Source organism: Ammospiza caudacuta, chromosome 9, assembly GCF_027887145.1.
Source record: "Ammospiza caudacuta isolate bAmmCau1 chromosome 9, bAmmCau1.pri, whole genome shotgun sequence".
In the NCBI taxonomy this organism is placed as follows: Eukaryota; Metazoa; Chordata; class Aves; order Passeriformes; family Passerellidae; genus Ammospiza; species Ammospiza caudacuta.
In genome coordinates this window covers 34,926,608-34,946,491 of record NC_080601.1, presented here as the reverse complement: position 1 = coordinate 34,946,491, position 19,884 = coordinate 34,926,608, and the positions used below count along the sequence as shown (strand labels likewise).

Here is a 19,884-nt window from a genome sequence, read left to right as displayed (position 1 = left end):
AGAACCCAGCTGCCCATGGCTCCAAAAATAACTGTTTGTCCCTCTGCCCTTCCCAGAAATAGAATCTGAAACCACAGCATCTTGGCCAAATTGGAATTTGTATAGTTCTGCGAAGCATTTCCTTCAGTTAGGAATGATTTAATTATTCTTCACTTCCTCTTCTAGAAATCATTCCTGGATAATGAGGTTAGCATAGAGCAGATATGTTTCAGTCAAGGAATAGATGTAATTTAGTGCCAGAAGGCTTTTACAGTTGGGAAGAAAAAAAAAAAAAAAGATTTTTGGACACTTCTAAATAGAAGCAGCAGGATAGAGAAGGTTTGCTATTAAATTAGAACAGTCTGAGACACCAGACCATGGGGTGCTTTAACCAGTGCTGTGTCAGCCCCTGCAGAATCAGAGCACTCCCCTGCAGCCCAGATTCTTACACAAGGGTAACAAGGCACATTTTAAATAATTATTAAATAATGGCAAGCTGCATTACTGCCAGAGAATTGTTTATCTCTGCAAATTGGATCACTGGAGTCAAAGCACAGGAGAGCTAAAATTCTTCCAGCATTAAATGGAAGATCTGCTGCTGCACCTTCTTTTGGTCCTTGGAAACTGTGAATCCTGCATGGCACTCAAATGGATTTTATGACAAAAATCAAGCTTTTATTATTTATGCAACAGTCAAAATAAACTGCCTTATCAATCAAATGTAGGCACTGCTGCAATTAAACCCAGAAAATTATTTTCCTTCTAAAGCCTGGTTGGACAGAGATTGAGAGGACCAACTCTATCTTCAGCAGCTCTACTGACCAAACAAGTTCTTTGGAGCTTTTCACTATTTAACTATGTTCCAGAACCTTAACTTTTATTTTTTAATCATCCCTGGATTATTTTTACAGCAGTTTAGCAAATTTCTTCTACAGAAAACCAAAAAGTGTCCAGAGAAGCTAATGTCAAACATCATGTTTTTGGGAATGATCTAAACAAAAGCAGAAAACCTCAACAACACAGTGTTAAATTAAAACCTGCTCTGTTTGTACTGAAAAATTTTCACTTAATTTACATGTTTAGGATGCAAATTAAGGAATAGAAGAATTTACAGGGTGTCCTTGAAAACAATTCAGGCCAAAAAATTCCAAGAGTCTTGTGGCAAACTTGATGTGATGAGGATGATCAGAAAATGATTCTGTTCCACTGAGGGCTGGGTCATTGCTTGAGACTTGGCTGAAGGCAGCAAGCAGCCCCTCTTTAGCCTCACTAAAAAGGAATCACTAAAAACTTGACTTTTTTTAGTTTGTCTAAGTCCTCCAGTGTTGCCAGCTCTACACCTACTGAGAGGGAGAATAGCTTCAGAAAGATGTAAATCCAAATGATCTTGAAAGACAAAATATATAAAAATGCTATTACTGTCTAGTGAGACTGCACATATTTTTGATTTATATTTCTGAATATTTCACCAGAAAAAAATGTTACAGTGTACACTGCATGTTCCTTTGAACAATAAACAAGCTATTAGGGAACACATTGGTTATTTCTGGTTACCCTGAATACATTCTGGGGCTGAGGAAAAGCATTTCTTTAGCTTTTGTGTATCCAGTACCAGCTCAGGGAAGTCAGACAGCTGCTTTCAAAACAAACTGGGCTTCCAATCGAGCTTGGCTTGGTAGAAGAACTTGAAATGTGTCTCTCACCAAAAGATTTTCAAGTGGAAATGCAATAACACGTTAATTAGAAAAGTCTTTGCATAGCAAAAGGCTCCCAAAGAACAATAACTCTGTAGTTGATGTAAGCCTTTTCTAACACAATCTTTACATGGGGAAAAGAAAATACGAAAGAAAAAACAACAGCAGAGAAAAGATGATACAAAATGTTGTATTTGAGTTTTCCAAGTAGTGATTAAACCTTTCTCTGGAAATCTGCCTTGATCACCAAGCAGAACAGAGCTAGAGAAGGTTGACATGACACGGCCTGGTACAAAACCTGCAGGATCTGGCAACAATTTTAAATTACAGATTATCAGAGAACCATGAACTCATATACAAACATTGTATCAAGTCAAAAACAAAATTCAGGCACTTTAAAATACATTCTCAATACAGGTCTTTTCTTCTAACCAGGGCAGCTCACATGCAACATTTGATACTGAAGTTGCTGTGCCAGGACAACAGACTGGATGGACTAAGGGCATAAAAAGGGAAAAATCACTAATAAAATAAATCTTGAGTACATAAAGCAGCTTAGAAGCTCAGAAAGCCTCCCAGCATTGCCCACACCAGCTCTGCAGCCTGTGCCCACAGTGCCAAATGTGGAATTGCCATTGATGACCACCCAAAAATGTCTGTCCCAAAGCAGAACAAGGGCTGGGAGCACAGGCAGCACTAAACAGCTCCTGGACAACAGCACAGCACTTCTCATTGCCAACCAAACAGCTGAGTTCAGAGGGCAGGGGGGATTTGAGGTCCCTTCCAACCCAAACCATTCTGTGACTCTCCAGAATCAGTGACCTGAGCAGCCAATGCTCTCCACACGGGTACCTGTCCTCTTAAAACAGCAAGGAAAGTTACTCAGGGGTTGTAACTGATTTGTGCACAGACTCCTTCACAAAATTTTGTATACAAATACAATACATTATTTATTTCTTTCAAAACTGTGTACAAAATACAGCATACATAACAAAGACATGAAATATTTACAGCTGTAACATTAGTTAAAGGCTTGACCTTGCTTTATTGAGAAGAAAAGCTCATCAGCTACTGTGGAATTGCTGCTGAGGATGTTCAGGTTGTTTGCTGGACTCAGGCATCCCATATCAGACTGTGAGGAATCACATTAATCTCATTTTCCCCTGGTTATTTTTTCAAATGGATACCTGACACAGTTCTACACAAAGAGTCTTTTTACATAATCCTGGATATGCAGCCCTTAACAGTCCTTCAAAGAGCTCTGCACTTTCCTCCACAAAGGGTTTGCTTCTGGCACTGAATTGAATCAGTAAAGTATTGCCAGTCTCACACAGAACTGCAGATGCCAAGCTGAGAGTGTCACAAACCAGGAGATCACAGCAAAAACCAAACCCTGCTTTCTGTGGACACTCATGTGAGCAAGGCAGATTAAACCTGCCCCACCTTGGCACAACTCAGCACAGCAATCAGCATTAACTCCAGCATCTTGCAGTGTGGTTTTGATTATTTTGGATTTACAGATAGATTGTGTTGAGCAGAATAAATGTAGTTAAATGCTGTGGTGTCTGTAGTCTTAATTCTAGTCTTAATTCTAATCTAAATTTCCCCAGCTGTCTCAATTCAGCTGAAACAAAGCCTGCAAGTAAATCTGAAATGCATTAATAATGATTAATAATAATAATATTGCTAACTTCAGAAACCATCCAGCCTACCCTCCTACTCTTGTATTTTTGTAAATCTCAAAGCTCTTGATCAAACTGATGTGGGAGGGGCATTTTTATTGGCACAAGGATAATCAGCACAGTAATTCTTTGCCCATTACCAGGCAGAGTGTGTACATGGAGGGATTAAAGCAGTTACTTCCCTTTGAAGTCAGAGAACTTTTTAATAGTGCTTTTCATCCTTGCTTGTTTCTTTGTCTAAGGCACTGCTTGTTTTACAAATCCCACTTGTTAAGTGTCACTTGCCCTGGTTTTGCTAGGAAATCCTCTGGGAGTCTCAGCCTGTAATGTTCTAAGCTCCACTCAGAGTGAATCATCAGTGAAAGGCAAGCTTTAAAAATGAGATTCCTCTAAGTCAGCCAAAACCAGAAAACCAATCCTTCCCTCCCCAAAACACTTGAAACAGATTGCCAATTACAGCAATTAGGATGATTTTTCATATATTAAGCTTCCTGTCTCTTGATTATTAGTTAATTAGCTCTCCAGCACTGAAGAGGTTTCTGCTGTAAATAAAATGTCTAATTTTAGAGTAAACAGAGACAAATAAAAAAAGCAAATACTTCCCAACCCCCTGCCCTTTTTTCTCTCTTAAACAAAGGGGAAAACTGTGCTGGAGAAGCACTAACTTCCAGGAGCAAGGAATTCTAGGCTGCAAATTAACAGTGCCTCCCTTTAAAGTTTGTAAAATGCATTGAATGTGGAAAGGCCACTGGGAGGTAGAATCACAGCACTGCCATTACCCAGCTTATATCTGTCCTTTTGCAGAACTACTAGAGCTTTTTTAACCCCATTTCAGAAAGATTTCAACTCAACCTTTTATGAAAGGAGAACTATAAATAGGCTCTTAGATTAAAACCCTTAACAGCTGAGAAGGCTGGAAAGGGAGGTGGATATTATCCACCTTTCAGGAGTCCAAATTGGGGCTGCAAGGGCTTAATTACAAAGATATCCTTAAGAACACACTGAGGGCTGCTGTAAAAATGACTCCAATTACAGCAGCTCCACAGACAGCACTCCACCTGGGAGAGAGGAAAGCATCAATTCCCTCTCTGTGCACCCCATGCTAATGCAGCAGCACACCCCAAATGCAGCTCCACCCTACACACCAGCCCTGCTGCACGTGGAGAGTCCTTTCTCCCAGGGGGAAAAACAGAAATGCCAGAGATTTGGATTCCAGGGGTTTGGATTCCAGGGATTTGGATTCCTTTGTTTTCACTCTGATATCTCCAAGTGGAGGTGAACTGCTGGCACAAGCTAAGGGAGCTAAATCCAGTGCTTGGAAGTGTCTCAGGCAGAAAGAAGTTTGGATCTGAATGTGGAAATCATGATTTCACATGAATCACTCCCTCTCCTGAAATGGGGAATTAATGTTTTTTTGTGATGGTGTATTCTTATTTATGATGCCATCAATGCCTTCTGTAATTACTAATAAATTTACAATTAGTGTTAAGGGAAATAATTTTTATATAGCATCAAGTAAGTCCTCATGGTTTCAGTACTCCTGTGCTAAGAATTTTGCAATTGTGCTCAACTGGATATTTGAAGTTCCTTCATATATTGTACCTGAAATCAGAAGAAAACAAATTAGTAGACACTAAATCCAGAGTGAGTTTATGAAGAGAGACCAAAATATCATCCTAAAGCCCAGTGAGAAACTTTATAATTATGAAATGAAGCTTTACTGTGCAAGTACTAGCACAGAACTGTAATTATTTATACAATATTATAAACATTCCTATTTTATTATCTGTAACAATAAAAGCACTTTTCTGGCTGGCAACACATAATGCAAAGACATTTTCCTGAAAAGCAAGTCTTAAATAGCCAAAAAAATTAAGAAGTTCCAAATGCTGTTGTAATAAAAGCCAAAGGGTAATATTGCTAAAAATATCAAACTGATGTGCCCAAGGATTATCCTGATGAACAAGAAAGCCTTGAAAAGAAAACTCCACATGGATTCAGATCTTAAAGCAAATGAAATTATTTTTAATTTTTTTTTTACAGAAATTTTCTTAATAGAATCAGACATGGTGTTTGTGTCTATATTTTGCTGGTATCTAATCAAACATTTTAACTAGCCTTGCATGTACATACATTTATACCTAAAATTTTATATCTGAGCCTTTGAATTAGTGTTGATACAGTCTCAAGGAAAAAATATCCTGAGAAAAAAAGCCAGCCCTTCTTCCTCAAACTTTAATAGCACCAAGGCACAAGAGATACTTGGTAAGGAAGTGGCACTCACCTATCTTGCAGTCACGGTAGTATTTTTCTATTGGGAAATTTTTGGTGAATCCAACACCTCCCATCCATTCAATACATTTACTGGTTGTCAGTGTTGCAACCTGTGAAGAGAGGTTCAGAGTTACAGCTTCCAACTTCAGACAGTGGCAGTAAAATTTATACTTTGTACCTGATTAATAACAAAACAGGGAATAAAGCAGTGACTAGAACAGGGGGGAAGAAGGATGGGTATTTTGGTATTCATCTTCAACAAGCCATTTTAGGATAAAAACAAGATAAACCAGAGGACATCAGGAGTTCACTAACTGTTACAGAATAGTTTCTATGCTGCTCTGTGCAAAAGACCAGCAGTGGTATGCAAGACAGCAAATGCAAAGAGGGAAAAGCCATCCAGTTTTGAGTCATTTTAAGACTAACACATGTGACCAGCTGAAACAGTCACAAATGAACTCTTTACAGTGTCATTTCTCATGCCACAATAAGATTTCTGAGAAAAGTCTTTCTTGATAAGTGAAAGTATTAATTCACATTCCTCTTTCGGTGTTGTTAGTTGGTTTAAAAAAATTTATTTGGGGCATGAGCAGCTTACTTTTTGGTGACTTAATTTAGATTCTGTGCATCGACTGAGAAACACAGAATGGTTTGGATTGGAGGGTGCTGGAGCATTGGGGGGTGGGATGATCGGGATGGACAGAGACAAGAGATCTCTGCAGCCAGGTTGTGGAACTTGGGGTTTATTGCAGAGGGCCTGGGTGCAGGGCCCTGCTGGGATTTGGGGTTTATTGCAGAGGGCCTGGGTGCAGGGCCCTGCTGGGATTTGGGGTTTATTGCAGAGGGCCTGGGTGCAGGGCCCTGCTGGGATTTGGGGTTTATTGCCAAGGGCCTGGGTGCAGGGCCCTGCTGGGATTTGGGGTTTATTGCAGAGGGCCTGGGTGCAGGGGCCTTTTGGGATTTGGGGTTTATTGCACAGGGCCTGGGTGCAGGGCCCTGCTGGGATTTGGGGTTTATTGCCAAGGGCCTGGGTGCAGGGCCCTGCTGGGATTTGGGGTTTATTGCCAAGGGCCTGGGTGCAGGGCCCTGCTGGGAGCTGCCAGCCACAGCTGGAGCAGGCCCAAGAGAAGAGAGGGGGAGAGAGGATGAGAGTGTGAGAGAGTAAGAGGGTGAGAGCATAAGGGAGTAAAAAAGGAGAGTGAAGTTCCCGTTCCAATACAATAAATCATCTTCTGTGTTGAATATTCTGATTCTCACTAACCAATCTAGTACAATATACAAAGTCTATAGCATTTACATACAGCCTATAAGAATCACTACATTACCATACTGTGTTACATTTTAAACCCTAAAAACTCCTCTTTGGGTCCCTTCTGCCAAGCTGTAGGGTCTGCTCTGACCCTTGGGCCTGTCTGCAAGCAGAGGATGTTGTTCCATCAAAAGGGGATTACCTTCAGCTGGCCATGCCATTGTTTTCCAGTTGTTCAGTAACTGAGGGATCTCAAAGCTTGCTTTCATTTCAATCTCGCTTATAGTTTCCATATTCTCAACATCTTTTGCCAGGCAATCATATTTATAAGGCTTTCCTGTTTCATCTTCCCCAACAGGAGGAGATCTTAAAACTCATCTCAATCCCTTGGCAGAGGGATACCTTCTACTCGCCCAGGTTGCCCCAAGCCCCACCCAACTTGGCCTGGAACACCTTTACTGAGATAGAAGTACATCCAGAGCTTGCACAGCCAAGATGAATTCTGAGTACACAGGGGGTAGCAGAAGGAGCTGTAGCAGCAGTGAGGGAGCTCAGGTACCTCAGCAGTGAAGTACTTGGCCATGCTGGCCTCCTTGATGGCCGGCCTGCCCGCCTCCGCCAGCCGCGCCGCGTTGTAGGTCAGCAGCCTGGCCGCCTCCAGCTGCGTGGCCACCTGGGCAATCTGGTGCTGCATCCCCTGCAAGGGCAGCACAGCACTCAGAGTGACCACAGCCCCTGCAAGGGCAGCACAGCACTCAGAGTGACCACAGCCCCTGCAAGGGCAGCACAGCACTCAGAGTGACCACAGCCCCTGCAAGGGCAGCACAGCACTCAGTCACACACAGCCACAGCCCCTGCAAGGGCAGCACAGCACTCAGTCACACAGAGCCACAGCCCCTGCAAGGGCAGCACAGCACTCACTCACACACAGCCCCTGCAAGGGCAGCACAACACTCAGAGTGACCACAGCCCCTGCAAGGGCAGCACAGCACTCAGAGTGACCACAGCCCCTGCAAGGGCAGCACAGCACTCAGTCACACAGAGCCACAGCCCCTCTGGAGCTCCCAGCAACAACCATCCTGCTCACCATGCAATGCACTCTAAAATAAAACATCAGGTCCAGCTGGGAAGTAATTCTGTGACAGGGTCTCTGGTGTTGAGATGACCCCAAGGTGTTGGAAAGTCTCTTTTTCCCAGCCCCAAGATCAAAGAAGGAGTCAGGATTCCTTGGCTCTGGTTCTCAAGGTTATTATTCTCTGTTATCTAAAACATTCTTTTTCTGAGGTCTGTCTAGCATGTTGGTCTGCGGCACACTGTCTTGGGGTGGTGTTATCTTTTTATACTAAAAACTACATGTACTTTATTTACAATAATTTTCCAATACCTATCACCTATGTTAGACAGTTTGTCTCTGCTCTAAACCAATCCAAAAGTGCCACCATCACAGCAGAAGATGGAGGCCAAGAAGAAACAGGAGGAAGGACAGGACATGCCCAGATTCCTCCATCTTGCCTCTTGAACCACCCTTCTAAAACCCCAAAATTCTACGTTTTCACCCCGTGATAAATTCACTATCATTCTATTCAAACTCTTGTGGCTTGTAACTCTTCACACAAAGTTGGTAATTGTCTCCATGGGTTAAAATCAAAGGCACAGGTGTTTTTGACTCTGTGCCAAGGTCTCTGAGCCCCCTGTCAGGGTCTCAGTTCTCCAGGGCAGTCAGAGGAATTTCCTGGGTTCTGACAATTCTGTGTTCCTTCTGTGTTTATTGACAGAGGTTGGGAACACTCCTGGGCCACTGAAGGGCTCTCAGGAACTGCAGTCCTGTTTTCCCCTTTCCTGTTCTTGGATTCAGGAGCACTGGGGTTCTTTTTGCCTGACTGGACAGAGGGTTACCTATTCAAACCCAGGAATATAAAGGATGATTTTATCTCAATCTTAACATCCTCCTCAGGATTACAAAGGCATGAGGAAGACAGAGCTGCATTTTCATTCTGCAACTGTTCACTGAAAAACCAGGTCTGGTTCCCTAATGAGCTTAGCCAAGGAAGACTTGCAAACAAGTATTTCTTAAATAAAAGTGGAGATCTAGCAAGGTGACAACTCCTTTCCTTGCCCCAGAGGCACAAGACAAGTTTTAGAAGCAGCTTAAAGGTACAGAGGACACGACTGAGGAATGGATTCAAGGGTGATGGAGCTCATATCTGAATGGTATTACAGAAGAATGGGTTTATTTAAGAACACCCAAATATTATGATCATTGAAAATGAACATTTAGGAGTCTAAAACACAATGAAATCTTTCATCTTATTAGAACATTAACACCATTCCCTCAGATCTGCAGAAATATATAGGCAGGTCAAAATACCAAAATGATTTGCCAATTATAAATTCCATTTCCCATTCAAAAGACGTAGTTCCAATCATTTCCTAGGTATCTATGAGTGCTTCCTAAAATTTGCATAAATTATGAGTAGTGCTAATGTTCCTTCTCTTCAGCTGAGATGTAGGTTTCTTTTAACAAGAAAATTACCAGAGTAATTACAATTATGTATCTTCCTTATTAAACTATACATCATTTTTGCAACAAAGAGTCTTTTTGGCTGTAAGAAACAGATATTATAATGAAAACTAAATGTCTTTGTACAACACAGGAAATCTAATAATTCAGTTTTCCTCATCTTTTTATCATTTATAGTCTCCAGAAAAAGCCCTTCCCCTACACCTCATGAAAGGATATAAAAACTGGAGCACATTCAGTATAGTGGGATACTAAAATCAGAAGGGAGTGTATTATTTTTTATTATGTGTATTATTTTCAAGGAATGTCAACAAGTTATCAAGCAAAAGGAATATGCTAAAAATATGTAAAGTTTTAAATTATTTGTGTGGTACTTGCAAAGGCACTGAATTGCTGAATTTTACATGGCAGATGAACGTTCATCTAGAATTTTTTTTGAAAAATACTCAGATAATGAGGAGGAGAGACAAGACATGAAGTGGAACATAAATTATGCAAATCATAATACTAATTATACTGTTTATTATGGTCACTATTCTTTCTTGGAGGAAACATGCCATTAACAATTACCTGGAAATCAAACACGCTCTTCCCAAACTGGACTCTCTCCTTTGTGTAGGGAACTGTACGGTCAAAACACCCCTGGGCCAGTCCTAACATCTGTGAGGAAAAATAAGGATTTGGTCAAAAAAATTGATTCATTAAATGCACCTAATGAAGGTGATCATAATTGGTCATCTTCTGGTCAGGCAGGTTGATATTCAGGAGAAAAGTTATTTTCTTCCTACCTAGATATTGCTAAAATTTGTATAGAGAATCCTAGGAGCCAGAATTTTACAGTTATCACACAAACTGAGGGGAGTTATAAAAAATAAAAGTTTGAGGAACAAACTTTTTACATGCCCATTTCTTACCATAGGCAAGGATTTGTAAAAACACTAGCACTCATTTTTTGAACAAAATTTAAGGGTCAGCTGTAATTGTAAAAATATTAATCTTTTTGATAATTTGTAGTTGCATAAGAAAATGACTGTAAACTGTAGATCTATAGATCTACATTACCCTGTTAAAGGAAAAATAATCTGAATGGTTAATCAAAACTATTTTCATAAGCAAAATAATTTCTCATTTTCTAGAGGACACCAGACTGAATTGCCAGAATTAGCAATTTATTTCAGAATTTAGAAACTTAGTGGTGTGGAAGGAGAGATAACATTTCTTGCACTATCTTCCAACTCTGCAGAACAATTGTAAAAGAATTTTGATCAATTTTGTCTTTCCACGAAGGCAGAAGCAGTAAAGTGTCACATCAGACAGCTTAGAAAAACTGCCTTGAATGATGTACAACAGAAAAAAAAATATACAAAGGAAAAAAGTAAAAGAAAACATTGAAGTCTGCTGCTAATCAGCCCCATTATCAGATTTGTCATCTCCTTATATAAATTATAAGAACAAAGTACATCAACTTCAGCACCTGTAACAATATTGCAGCTGCCTTGCACTAAAACCATCTGAAACTGTTTTCAAAGCCACAATTACCTTTTATAAGATCTTCATTATCTTTTAAAACTATTCCAACTGCAAAACTAAACTCAATACCACAGGGCTTTGGAGCTGCTGCTCCTGTCAAGTCCATTTCTCTTAATTTGAAGGTGCCAAGAAGGCAGTAATTAAGATATAACAACTACCTGACCTTAACTTTTAATTAAGGTGTAACTTGGAGTAATTAAGAGTAAAATCCAGACCATGTATTTTACTGGCAGAGCCTTTATATTATTTATATCTCTGGGAACAATGAGGCCCACAGCCCTTTTTAAATGCCATATCAGACAAAGTTTAATCAGAGGTAATCTTTAGAAATGATGGAAAAGCCAGCCCAATTATCAGCATAGAGTATTGCCATGTGGAAAATCCCAATTTCATGAAGATGATTTCTCCTGGTCTGTCTGCAAACCAGGGCAAAAGATAAAGGAGATTGGTAGTACAGAAATATTGCACAATAAAGTATAAGCAAAGAAAAGATTACTTTCAAAAGTAAATTCAAAATATAAAAAGTTATCACAAGTGATTTTATTCTGGGGCTGACTTCCACTGAGATCAGCAGCATTCTGAAATCCAAACTGACTTTACAGCAAAATACAACATTTTGAAATAACTCCCAGATTGGTAAATATTCTCCCCTAAGATGCCATACAGTGCAATTTTCAAACACAACAATGAACTGGAACAGCTCTGCTAGAGAAAATCACATTTATTTTAAAAATAAGTTGACTTTTAAAAACGAGTTGGGAAAACATCAGTTAGCACTAGGTTACATTTGCCAGCCCCATACAATCCCAGCTGGAAGCATTAATTTATACATCTCAGTGTGTTAAAGTTTCCAAAGTTAGTTTTCTTTGTAAAATAAATTTTCATAGTGGAAGACAAGAACGTGGACATAATTCAGAAGCAATAAGTTAACGACCAAAGAGAAGCTAATTGCCATTTAATGTCTTTGAAGTCTATTGCTTATGTCACTATAGGAGGATTTTCCCACTGGCAGCTGCTCCTGTCTTTGCTGTCACTTTGCTACGGGAACAGTGACATCTAGTGGCAATCGAGCTTTTAATAAAGTATTTTCCCAACAGCTTTAAATATTCCACAGATTTCAGTCCAGACTCAAATGATATCCTGGCTGTGCTCAGTAAGAAACCAAATCACCCACCTGTGCAGCAATCCCTATCCTGCCAGTATTGAGCATTCCAATGGCATATTTATAGCCTTGTCCAACTTGTCCCAGGATACTGCTCTCAGGAACCTATAAAATAAAGCCACCCAATTATTCCTGTTCTATTCTGTTTTGCAACTATTAAAAGAGTTCACAAGTTTTAGCAATTGCTCCTCATAAGTGAAGGCATAAAACATAAACCACAGTTTGATTCCTAGGATAGCTGATTAGAGCATTCCATGGCTATAAACTGATGACAGAGAAAAAACTACATCAAAATTTAAGAAATCCAACCCCTCTCTAGACTTCTGTGGAAGAAAGATCACAGAATCACAGAATCACAGAATTTTCAAGACTGGAAGAGACCTATAAGATCATCTAGTCCAGCCGATGTTCTAACTGTTCAACTAGATCATGGCAGCAAGTGCCACATCCAGTCTTTTTTTAAATTCTTCAAGGGATGATGCCTCTACCACCTCACTGAGTAAATGATTCCAGTTTCTGACCACTCTTTCTGTGAAGTATTTCCTTCTTACTTCTAACTTACATCTAGCTTGACGCAACTTGAGACTGTGTCCTCTTGTTCTATCCGTTGTCGCCCGGAGAAAGAGGCCGACCCCCAGCTCACTACAGCCACCCTTCAGGAAGTTGTAGAGAGTGATGAGGTCACCCCTTAGTCTCCTTTTCTCCAGGCTGAACAACCCCAGCTCCCTCAGTCGCTCTTCATATGGCTTGTGTTCCAAGCCCCTTATTAGTTTCGTTGCTCTCCTCTGGACACACTCAAGTAACTCAACGTCCCTCTTAAAGTGAGGGGCCCAGAACTGGATACAGTACTCCAGGTGAGGCCTCACCAGTGCCGAGTACAGGGGAAGAATGACCTCTCTGTTCCTGCTGGCCATACCATTTCTGATACTGGCCAGGATGGCATTGGCCCTCTTGGCTACCTGGGCACATTGCTGGCTCATATTCAATCGACTGTCAATCAGCACCCCCAGGTCCCTTTCCACCTGGGCACTATCCAGCCACTCCATCCCCAGCTTGTATCGGTACAGGGGATTATTATGGCCGAAGTGCAATACTCGGCACTTGGACTTATTGAAGTTCATCCCATTTGATTCTGTCCATATGTCCAGCCGTTCCAAGTCTCTCTGCAGAGCCCTACACCCCTAAATGCTAAAATATGCCCAACAATCAGTGTATCCAAGGGGAAAAAATAGGGAATTTAGTTAATATTCTTTCCTTATGTGTGGCCAGGTTCCAGTTTTACACAAGTTATGCTTCAAGAGCTGAACTTACAATACCTTCACATTGTCCAAGGTGACTGGGCAGGTGGAACAAGCTCTGATCCCCAGCTTGTCCTCCTTCTTCCCCACCTGGAGCCCCTCTGTGTTGCGATCCACTACGAAGCAGGTGATTCCTCTGTAGCCCTGGGGGATTAAAAATAATCAAAAACTGGTTTGCATACCAATATCCCTCAAAAGCTACACCTACACCCACACTGGGCACAAACCTGATACTTGCATAGTCAGCTATGTCATTTTCCACTGGACATATTTTACATATTTTCCATTTTGCCTTTTAACAACAGGAAGTTGTCAGCTAAGTCAGAAAGGTTGGAAAAATGTAAGACTGAGTCCTGTTACTCAGAACACCACCAGTGCTGTGCAACCATGATCCTGACATTCTTATTTTCTCTGGTTGGAGGAATTTATTAAATTGCTCACCAAATTGCTGCCTCAAGTTTTGCTGGGAAAGATCTTTAAAGGTTTGCAGTCAGCTAGGAAAAGGTGCACAGAGTATAAACCTCTAACATGAGATTATCAGTATAAAATCCACAGTTTCATATCTCAGCAGCTGTCACTGAAATGCAAGAATTCTGTAGCAACTTACTAAGGATGGGTCTGTATTTGCCATGACAAAGAAGACTCCTGCATCTTCTGCCAAGCTAATCCACATCTTTGAGCCATTGATAATGTAATAGTCTCCCTTCTTTTCAGCTCGAGTCTTCAAGGAAAAAGCATCACTGCCAGACCCAGCCTCTGACAGACAGAAACTACCTAACTGTCAAGGGAAGGGAAAAAGCCAATTTAATTTTCACAAATAGAAATAAATCCTATAAGGAAAATACTTATAAGCCAGCACAAGTCTCTTAAATTCAAACATTTTAATCTATTGCATTGAAGTAACTGAGTTTCAGCTGTGAAGATTAAGAATAGAAACACTGTGTAATTACACATCTCTCAAAGTCAACTGCTTTACAGTTCTTTTCCACAGTAAATTAAATTTTAATGAAACTAATAAGTGCCTTTCCACTTTTACCTCTCAGCTACTGATGACAGGATGTATCTATATCACCACAGATCTCAGCTCTAACCAGTGTTTCAAAGTTCACACATATTTTCCACAGCTGCAGACACACATTAGCCACTGAAAAAAAAAATCCCCACTAACATTACTAAACAATAATATAATTTCAATAGTTAAGTCAAGTAAGACTTTGACTCACTGTATCTTTGGACACCCTGGGCAGGTAAGTTCTCTTTTGCTCTTCTGTTCCATAGGTGGTAAACAATTTGTTTGTTAGAGTGTTTTGGAGTTCACACACAAGAGCCACAGCGGGATCAACCTTGGCCAATTCTTCCACTGCCAGTATGATTGAAAAAAATGAAGCTCCAGTTCCTCCATATTCTTCCCCAAGCTCAATACTCATCAGCTGAAATGGAAAAGGTGCAAATGTATAAATGTGTTGGCCCTGATAGCTGGAAAGGCTAAAACTGAATCCAGGAATGAACACCAGGATTCGGGCAATGTAAGTCCTTATGGCTGCCCAGTAAGGCACAGAGGAATATTGGTTCTCTTCTCCATCAACACTTGGAGTCATGGCCTTTCCAGCATCCAATTAAAAAAAATTGAGGGAGGGAAGACAAGGAGCTAAAAGATAAGGTGAAGTATGTGCTATGGGGGAGATGGAAAAAGAATTACAGTAAAAGATGGAGTGATAGTGCTGTAAAGAAAGCTGTCGTGTGATTGACAACTCCAAAATGTTTAATCATTCATCAGTTCATTTGAATTATATCCCTAAATTTTTTTCATCTATAAGTCTGAACAAGGCACAGTTAGAGATACATAAAATGCTGTTACTTTTCAAATAAAAGATTAGGTAAAGGTGTGCAGACCCCTTGTTCAAACAATCCCTGCACGATGGACTCTTCCATTTTCGCATTCTCGTCCATTTTTTGCACGAAAGGTGCAACTCGTTCCTGGGCAAACTTGGTCACTGCAAAGAAGGGAAGAGAGAAAACAGTAAATATTCCATAAATAAATAAATAAACAGTCTCCTTGGGAATCAATATAATAGGAATGTGGTGCTTCTGACAGGTTATGCATGTCAGAAGAAAAAGAAGCCCAAGCAATATCAGGCGTAAAGCACAACTCCCCCAAAACATCTCAACATTTGACTAGAAATAAATAATGAAAACAAAATTTTAAGCTCAAATATCCCTTCTACTTGAACCATTTCTGAATTTTAACTGCAGAGATAACTACCCATGTCTTTCAGCATGGCCTCCTCTTCAGTGAACGTTTGAAGTGGAGCACAGGCAAGTCCATCACTGGCCACGTTTGGCTTGAGCTCTGATTTGGAGGATCTGAAAGCACAGGGAGAAACCCTCCAAGGAGCCAGGTGTGCTGCCATGTGTCTTCTCAGCTGCTGGCAACAAACACAGAACATGCAAACAGTCAGATCTGTATGCAGACAACCATATCTAACTTCACCCAGTGCTTTTATTCAGTAAGTTATTAGGAAATATAACCTAGATCTACTGTTCAGCCTGAAAGCTTTTGAGAAAATATAACCTTCCCCTCCCCTGTGTCCTAAAAGAAAATATCCTTTAATTACTTTTCTTTTATTATGAAACAGTTTTCTTCCTGGAAGTTTACAAACTTTTATTCTACAAAGTATGCACAAGCATTTTTTAGTCAATTTTAGTGCTTACAGCAAATAAACCTTGCAGATAGTACTTATTTTGATAGATGATTTTGCAAGTCTACTGCAATATTCACAGTAGTGAGTACTTCTTCTGTAATACTCACTTCAGAGTGTATTTCAATTGAATTAATACTTTCATTGACAAGAATGATAAGAGTAAATATAAAATACACATATAATGATTTTTACAGGCCTGCCAACTTTAATTGACTGACTTTAGCATTCTTCCTGTTTTTCTAGGGACCAGCAACTCTTACTATATTTTTATTTTATTTATTTTATATTATTTTAAAAATTTATTTTATTATATATTATTTTATTACTTATCATTTCTATTTTATTAAATTTATTAATAATAAGTATTTATTTTATTATATGTTATTATATATTAAATATTTATTTTATTATACATTATTTTACTATATATTATTTATATTTTATTGAATTTATTGTTTAATAATAAATATTTATTTTATAATATATTATTATTTATTATATAAAGCAATCTGACAGCCCCTCATGTGGATTATTGGCATTTTGCTGTGAAAGGGCCTAACTTTTAACTGCACTGTGGTTTCTCTATTAAAACTGAATTCTTACCCATCACTTAATGATTTTCAGAATGAGCACACATTCTGTAGACCAAGCCCTGGCATTTGAATGCTTCTGTACAGGTAATTTCCACACAGTTAAAATCCCACAGTCAGTGCTGATAGTGTAACTAATAATTAATGTGTCTTATTTGGTTGATTTATTTTAAAAGCATGGGAAGGAACTAAGTGATTCGTGCTTATGCTCCCCCATTTATCCCCAATATATAAGAATAATTTCAAGAAGCATTGGTTATCCAACCAAAAGAGCAGAGGATGAGCATTTTACTGTGGGGAATAGTATTAAGAATATGTGGCAAAAGTCACAAAAATGAACAGAAGTGGCTTTTGGGAGGAAGCTCCACACAGTGATTGTCAGGGCATAGATAATGTGACAGCTGTGTCCCTCAGAGACCTGAAAGCTTTTGTGTTCAAAGACTTCATTACCTCACAGCTGACTTTACAAAGGCAAATTTGGTATGAAGGCCAATCTGCTTTCCAAACACAGAATAATTCCTTAGGATTTTAAAGAAGTTGGCATAAAGGATCTGGCTCAAAAAGTAATGGGCTAAATTGAGTAGCTAAAATGTTCTCCTGAAAAGCAGCACAGTTTGTCTGTGGCCCAGAAGGGCAGAACAATGATTCTGTTCTCTGATCTCTGCTCCACATTTCTGGCACTTCTGCCTTGTCAGTGCAAAGTGTGGAGTCACCAATGTCCCAGCAGGACAAGCGCTGACAGAAACCCCCAGCAGAGACACAGCTGGGCCACGGGGGATATAAAAACACATCTGCACAGGAGTTTGGGTGATTGTGACCCCCAGAGTGAGGAACAGACTGGCTGTGCCCCCAGCAGGCGCCTGCTCAGCCCACAGAACACAGGGCAAGCCCACAATGCACACTGTGGCAGCAGCATTCCTCCAGAACCAGCAGAAATCTGGGGTCAGGAAGTAAAAATTCCTTTGATCCTTTTAATAATTCCCCCTCTTTCATGTTGGCTTTCAACACTTGTCATCTTCCTGGCTGGAGAACTGATGGGAAGCACATCCATGAACTCTTGTGGAGACAAGCAGCAAGAGTCTGCTGTGATAAGGAAATTCTGATTTTGGCACATAAAATAAAACCCAAAAACAACAAACAGAAGTGGTAACAGAGAAAATAAATATTGCTGTGAAAATTCAGTGTTTATTCACATTTAACACCCCTGGTGACATAAAACAACCACTGGTGAGCAGGGCTAAATTATGAGTACATTTGGATGGTCAGCAGTAGCTGCAACACTTTCAAATGGTGATGGAGTTACTGTGGGTGTTCACAAAATAAAGAAAACATTGTTTTAATAGAGATTAAAGCCCATGTTCTGGGAGCAGTCAGGCAGGAATGGATTATGTGCAGGACATGCAGCAATGCTGGGGTCACCTGACACCAGGTGTGCAAACATTCACCTGTGCAGGTCTGTCCTTGGCCAGGGCTGGGAAGGAAAAAGCTGAGCATACACAGGCACACTTGTATTTAACACTGGGCTGCTTCCTGAGCACTGGCAGGGCTGCAAACCACACACAAACCTCCTGCTCCCTCCACCACTTCATTCCCAAGTACAAAGAAAAGAGTGTTTTCCTCCATGGTGGCACAAATAAAGTAAAACACTGGGAAGGTGAATCCCCTTCACCACCCCAGGGTGCTCCAAGCCCTGTCCAAGCAGGTTCAGGCATTTACCAACCATGCTTTGGTCAGTGATTGTTTGAGACACTTTGCTTCTTTGCAGGAGCAAAGGAATAGTCCTAAAATTCCTAAAAAGGTCACCTTGAAAAGTTTTAAAACCAATGGGATGCATGCAAGGATGGGATTAATGCTGGCAACTCCCACACAAAGAGCAGCAACTCACAGCTGTTCCAGAGGAATAACAGCCCAGTATGGAAACTATGTTTTAGGTCAATATTTAGATTTAAAAACTAAATAAACAATCAAGTCACTGCATTATTGTGCAGCTTTCTTTTCTTAGAGGCCATGTAAAATCACTAATTTCAGGCAGTTATTTAAACAGCATGTGCATTACTTAAATCCTTGGCTGCTGCTTCCCTGCCTTTTTTCCTGCTCCTCTTCTGTAGGTGGTGATTTATGCTGCTACAGGATTCAGACTGCCTCCCCTGCTAAACACAGGCTTTGAGAACTGGTTGCTGATAACATTGATTTTTCTGTTTATCTCAATTTTTACCTCCATCCCCAGCTCTTCAAAAGATCAGTTCTCCTGTTTTCCTTGTTTGTTTTACAATATACAACAAGATTTTAATGCTGGCCCTGGCAGCATCATTAAGATATAAACAGAAAAAAACCCAAAGCAATGTTTTCCTCAGCTCACTTTGATCGCCTTGGTGACTGTCACTCCTGTATCCATCCCGGCTGGTTTCCACACAGCTCCTATTTCCCAGCGGAGGAGCTCCCCAATGGGAATCCTGCATTTGTTTCTAAGGTTGGTTTTCTTTATTTCAGTTTATTTCCAGAAGCACAGCACCCCCAGGAGCTGCAGGATAAGGTCTCACCGTGCAGAGCTCAGGCATGGGTGGTTAAACCCCGGGGTCTCTGCGTGTCTCAGTCACAGCCCCAGTGCCTCAGGTGAGTTTAGCAACACCAAGAATATTCCGAATTGTGAGGGACCCACAGCCAGCATCACCCAGCGCAGCTCCCGGCCCTGCAGACAGCCCGCAATCCGCACCCGGAGCGGTGCAGAGGCTGCCGGAGCTCTCGGGGCCGCTCCCCGGCAGTGCCGGCACCCCGGGCAGAGCTTTGGCCGCTCTGTAACTGAAGGAGCCCCCGGAGCGCCGCTGCAGCCAGGCCGCTGCTGCCTCCCCGCATTACACGAGACTCACAGAACCTTCCTTAGCGCCGAGCCCAACCCCGCCGCCCCACACACAAACCCCCAGGGCAGAAGGACAGGAGGACGCTCCCCACCACCCTCACGCCTCGCAGCGCTGCCCCTGCAGCCGGCATGTCCAGCCCCGGCCAGACACCCGCACCCAGCAGCGGCCTGGGGAGGTGCCGCTTTCCCCTATGCAGCTTTCCCTTCTCCCCTCATGCCTGTCCCGCCCTGAGGCGTCACCTTGGCGCAGCCCCTCAGCCAAGCTCCCGCCGCCGCCGCCGCCATTTTAGCGCCCGCCCCGTGACGTCAGGGCCAACTCCCGCGTGACGTTAGCGCCAACGCCCCC

The 19,884-nt window shown here is 41.2% G+C and overlaps 1 protein-coding gene across 1 annotated transcript; it reads right to left on the bottom strand.

Moving 5' to 3' along the window:
* Positions 1-1,853: 1,853 nt before the first annotated feature.
* Positions 1,854-19,853, bottom strand: ACADSB (acyl-CoA dehydrogenase short/branched chain). Its single transcript, XM_058810093.1, has 11 exons — positions 19,779-19,853; positions 15,653-15,812; positions 15,283-15,383; positions 14,613-14,819; positions 13,997-14,167; positions 13,408-13,533; positions 12,104-12,196; positions 9,970-10,059; positions 7,438-7,575; positions 5,640-5,739; positions 1,854-4,957 (listed from the first exon to the last, which is right to left on the bottom strand). Exons 1-11 carry the CDS (start codon positions 19,821-19,823, stop codon positions 4,887-4,889), a joined length of 1,302 nt encoding a protein of 433 aa, XP_058666076.1. The 5' UTR covers positions 19,824-19,853; the 3' UTR covers positions 1,854-4,886.
* Between the last annotated feature and the right edge of the window lie 31 nt (positions 19,854-19,884).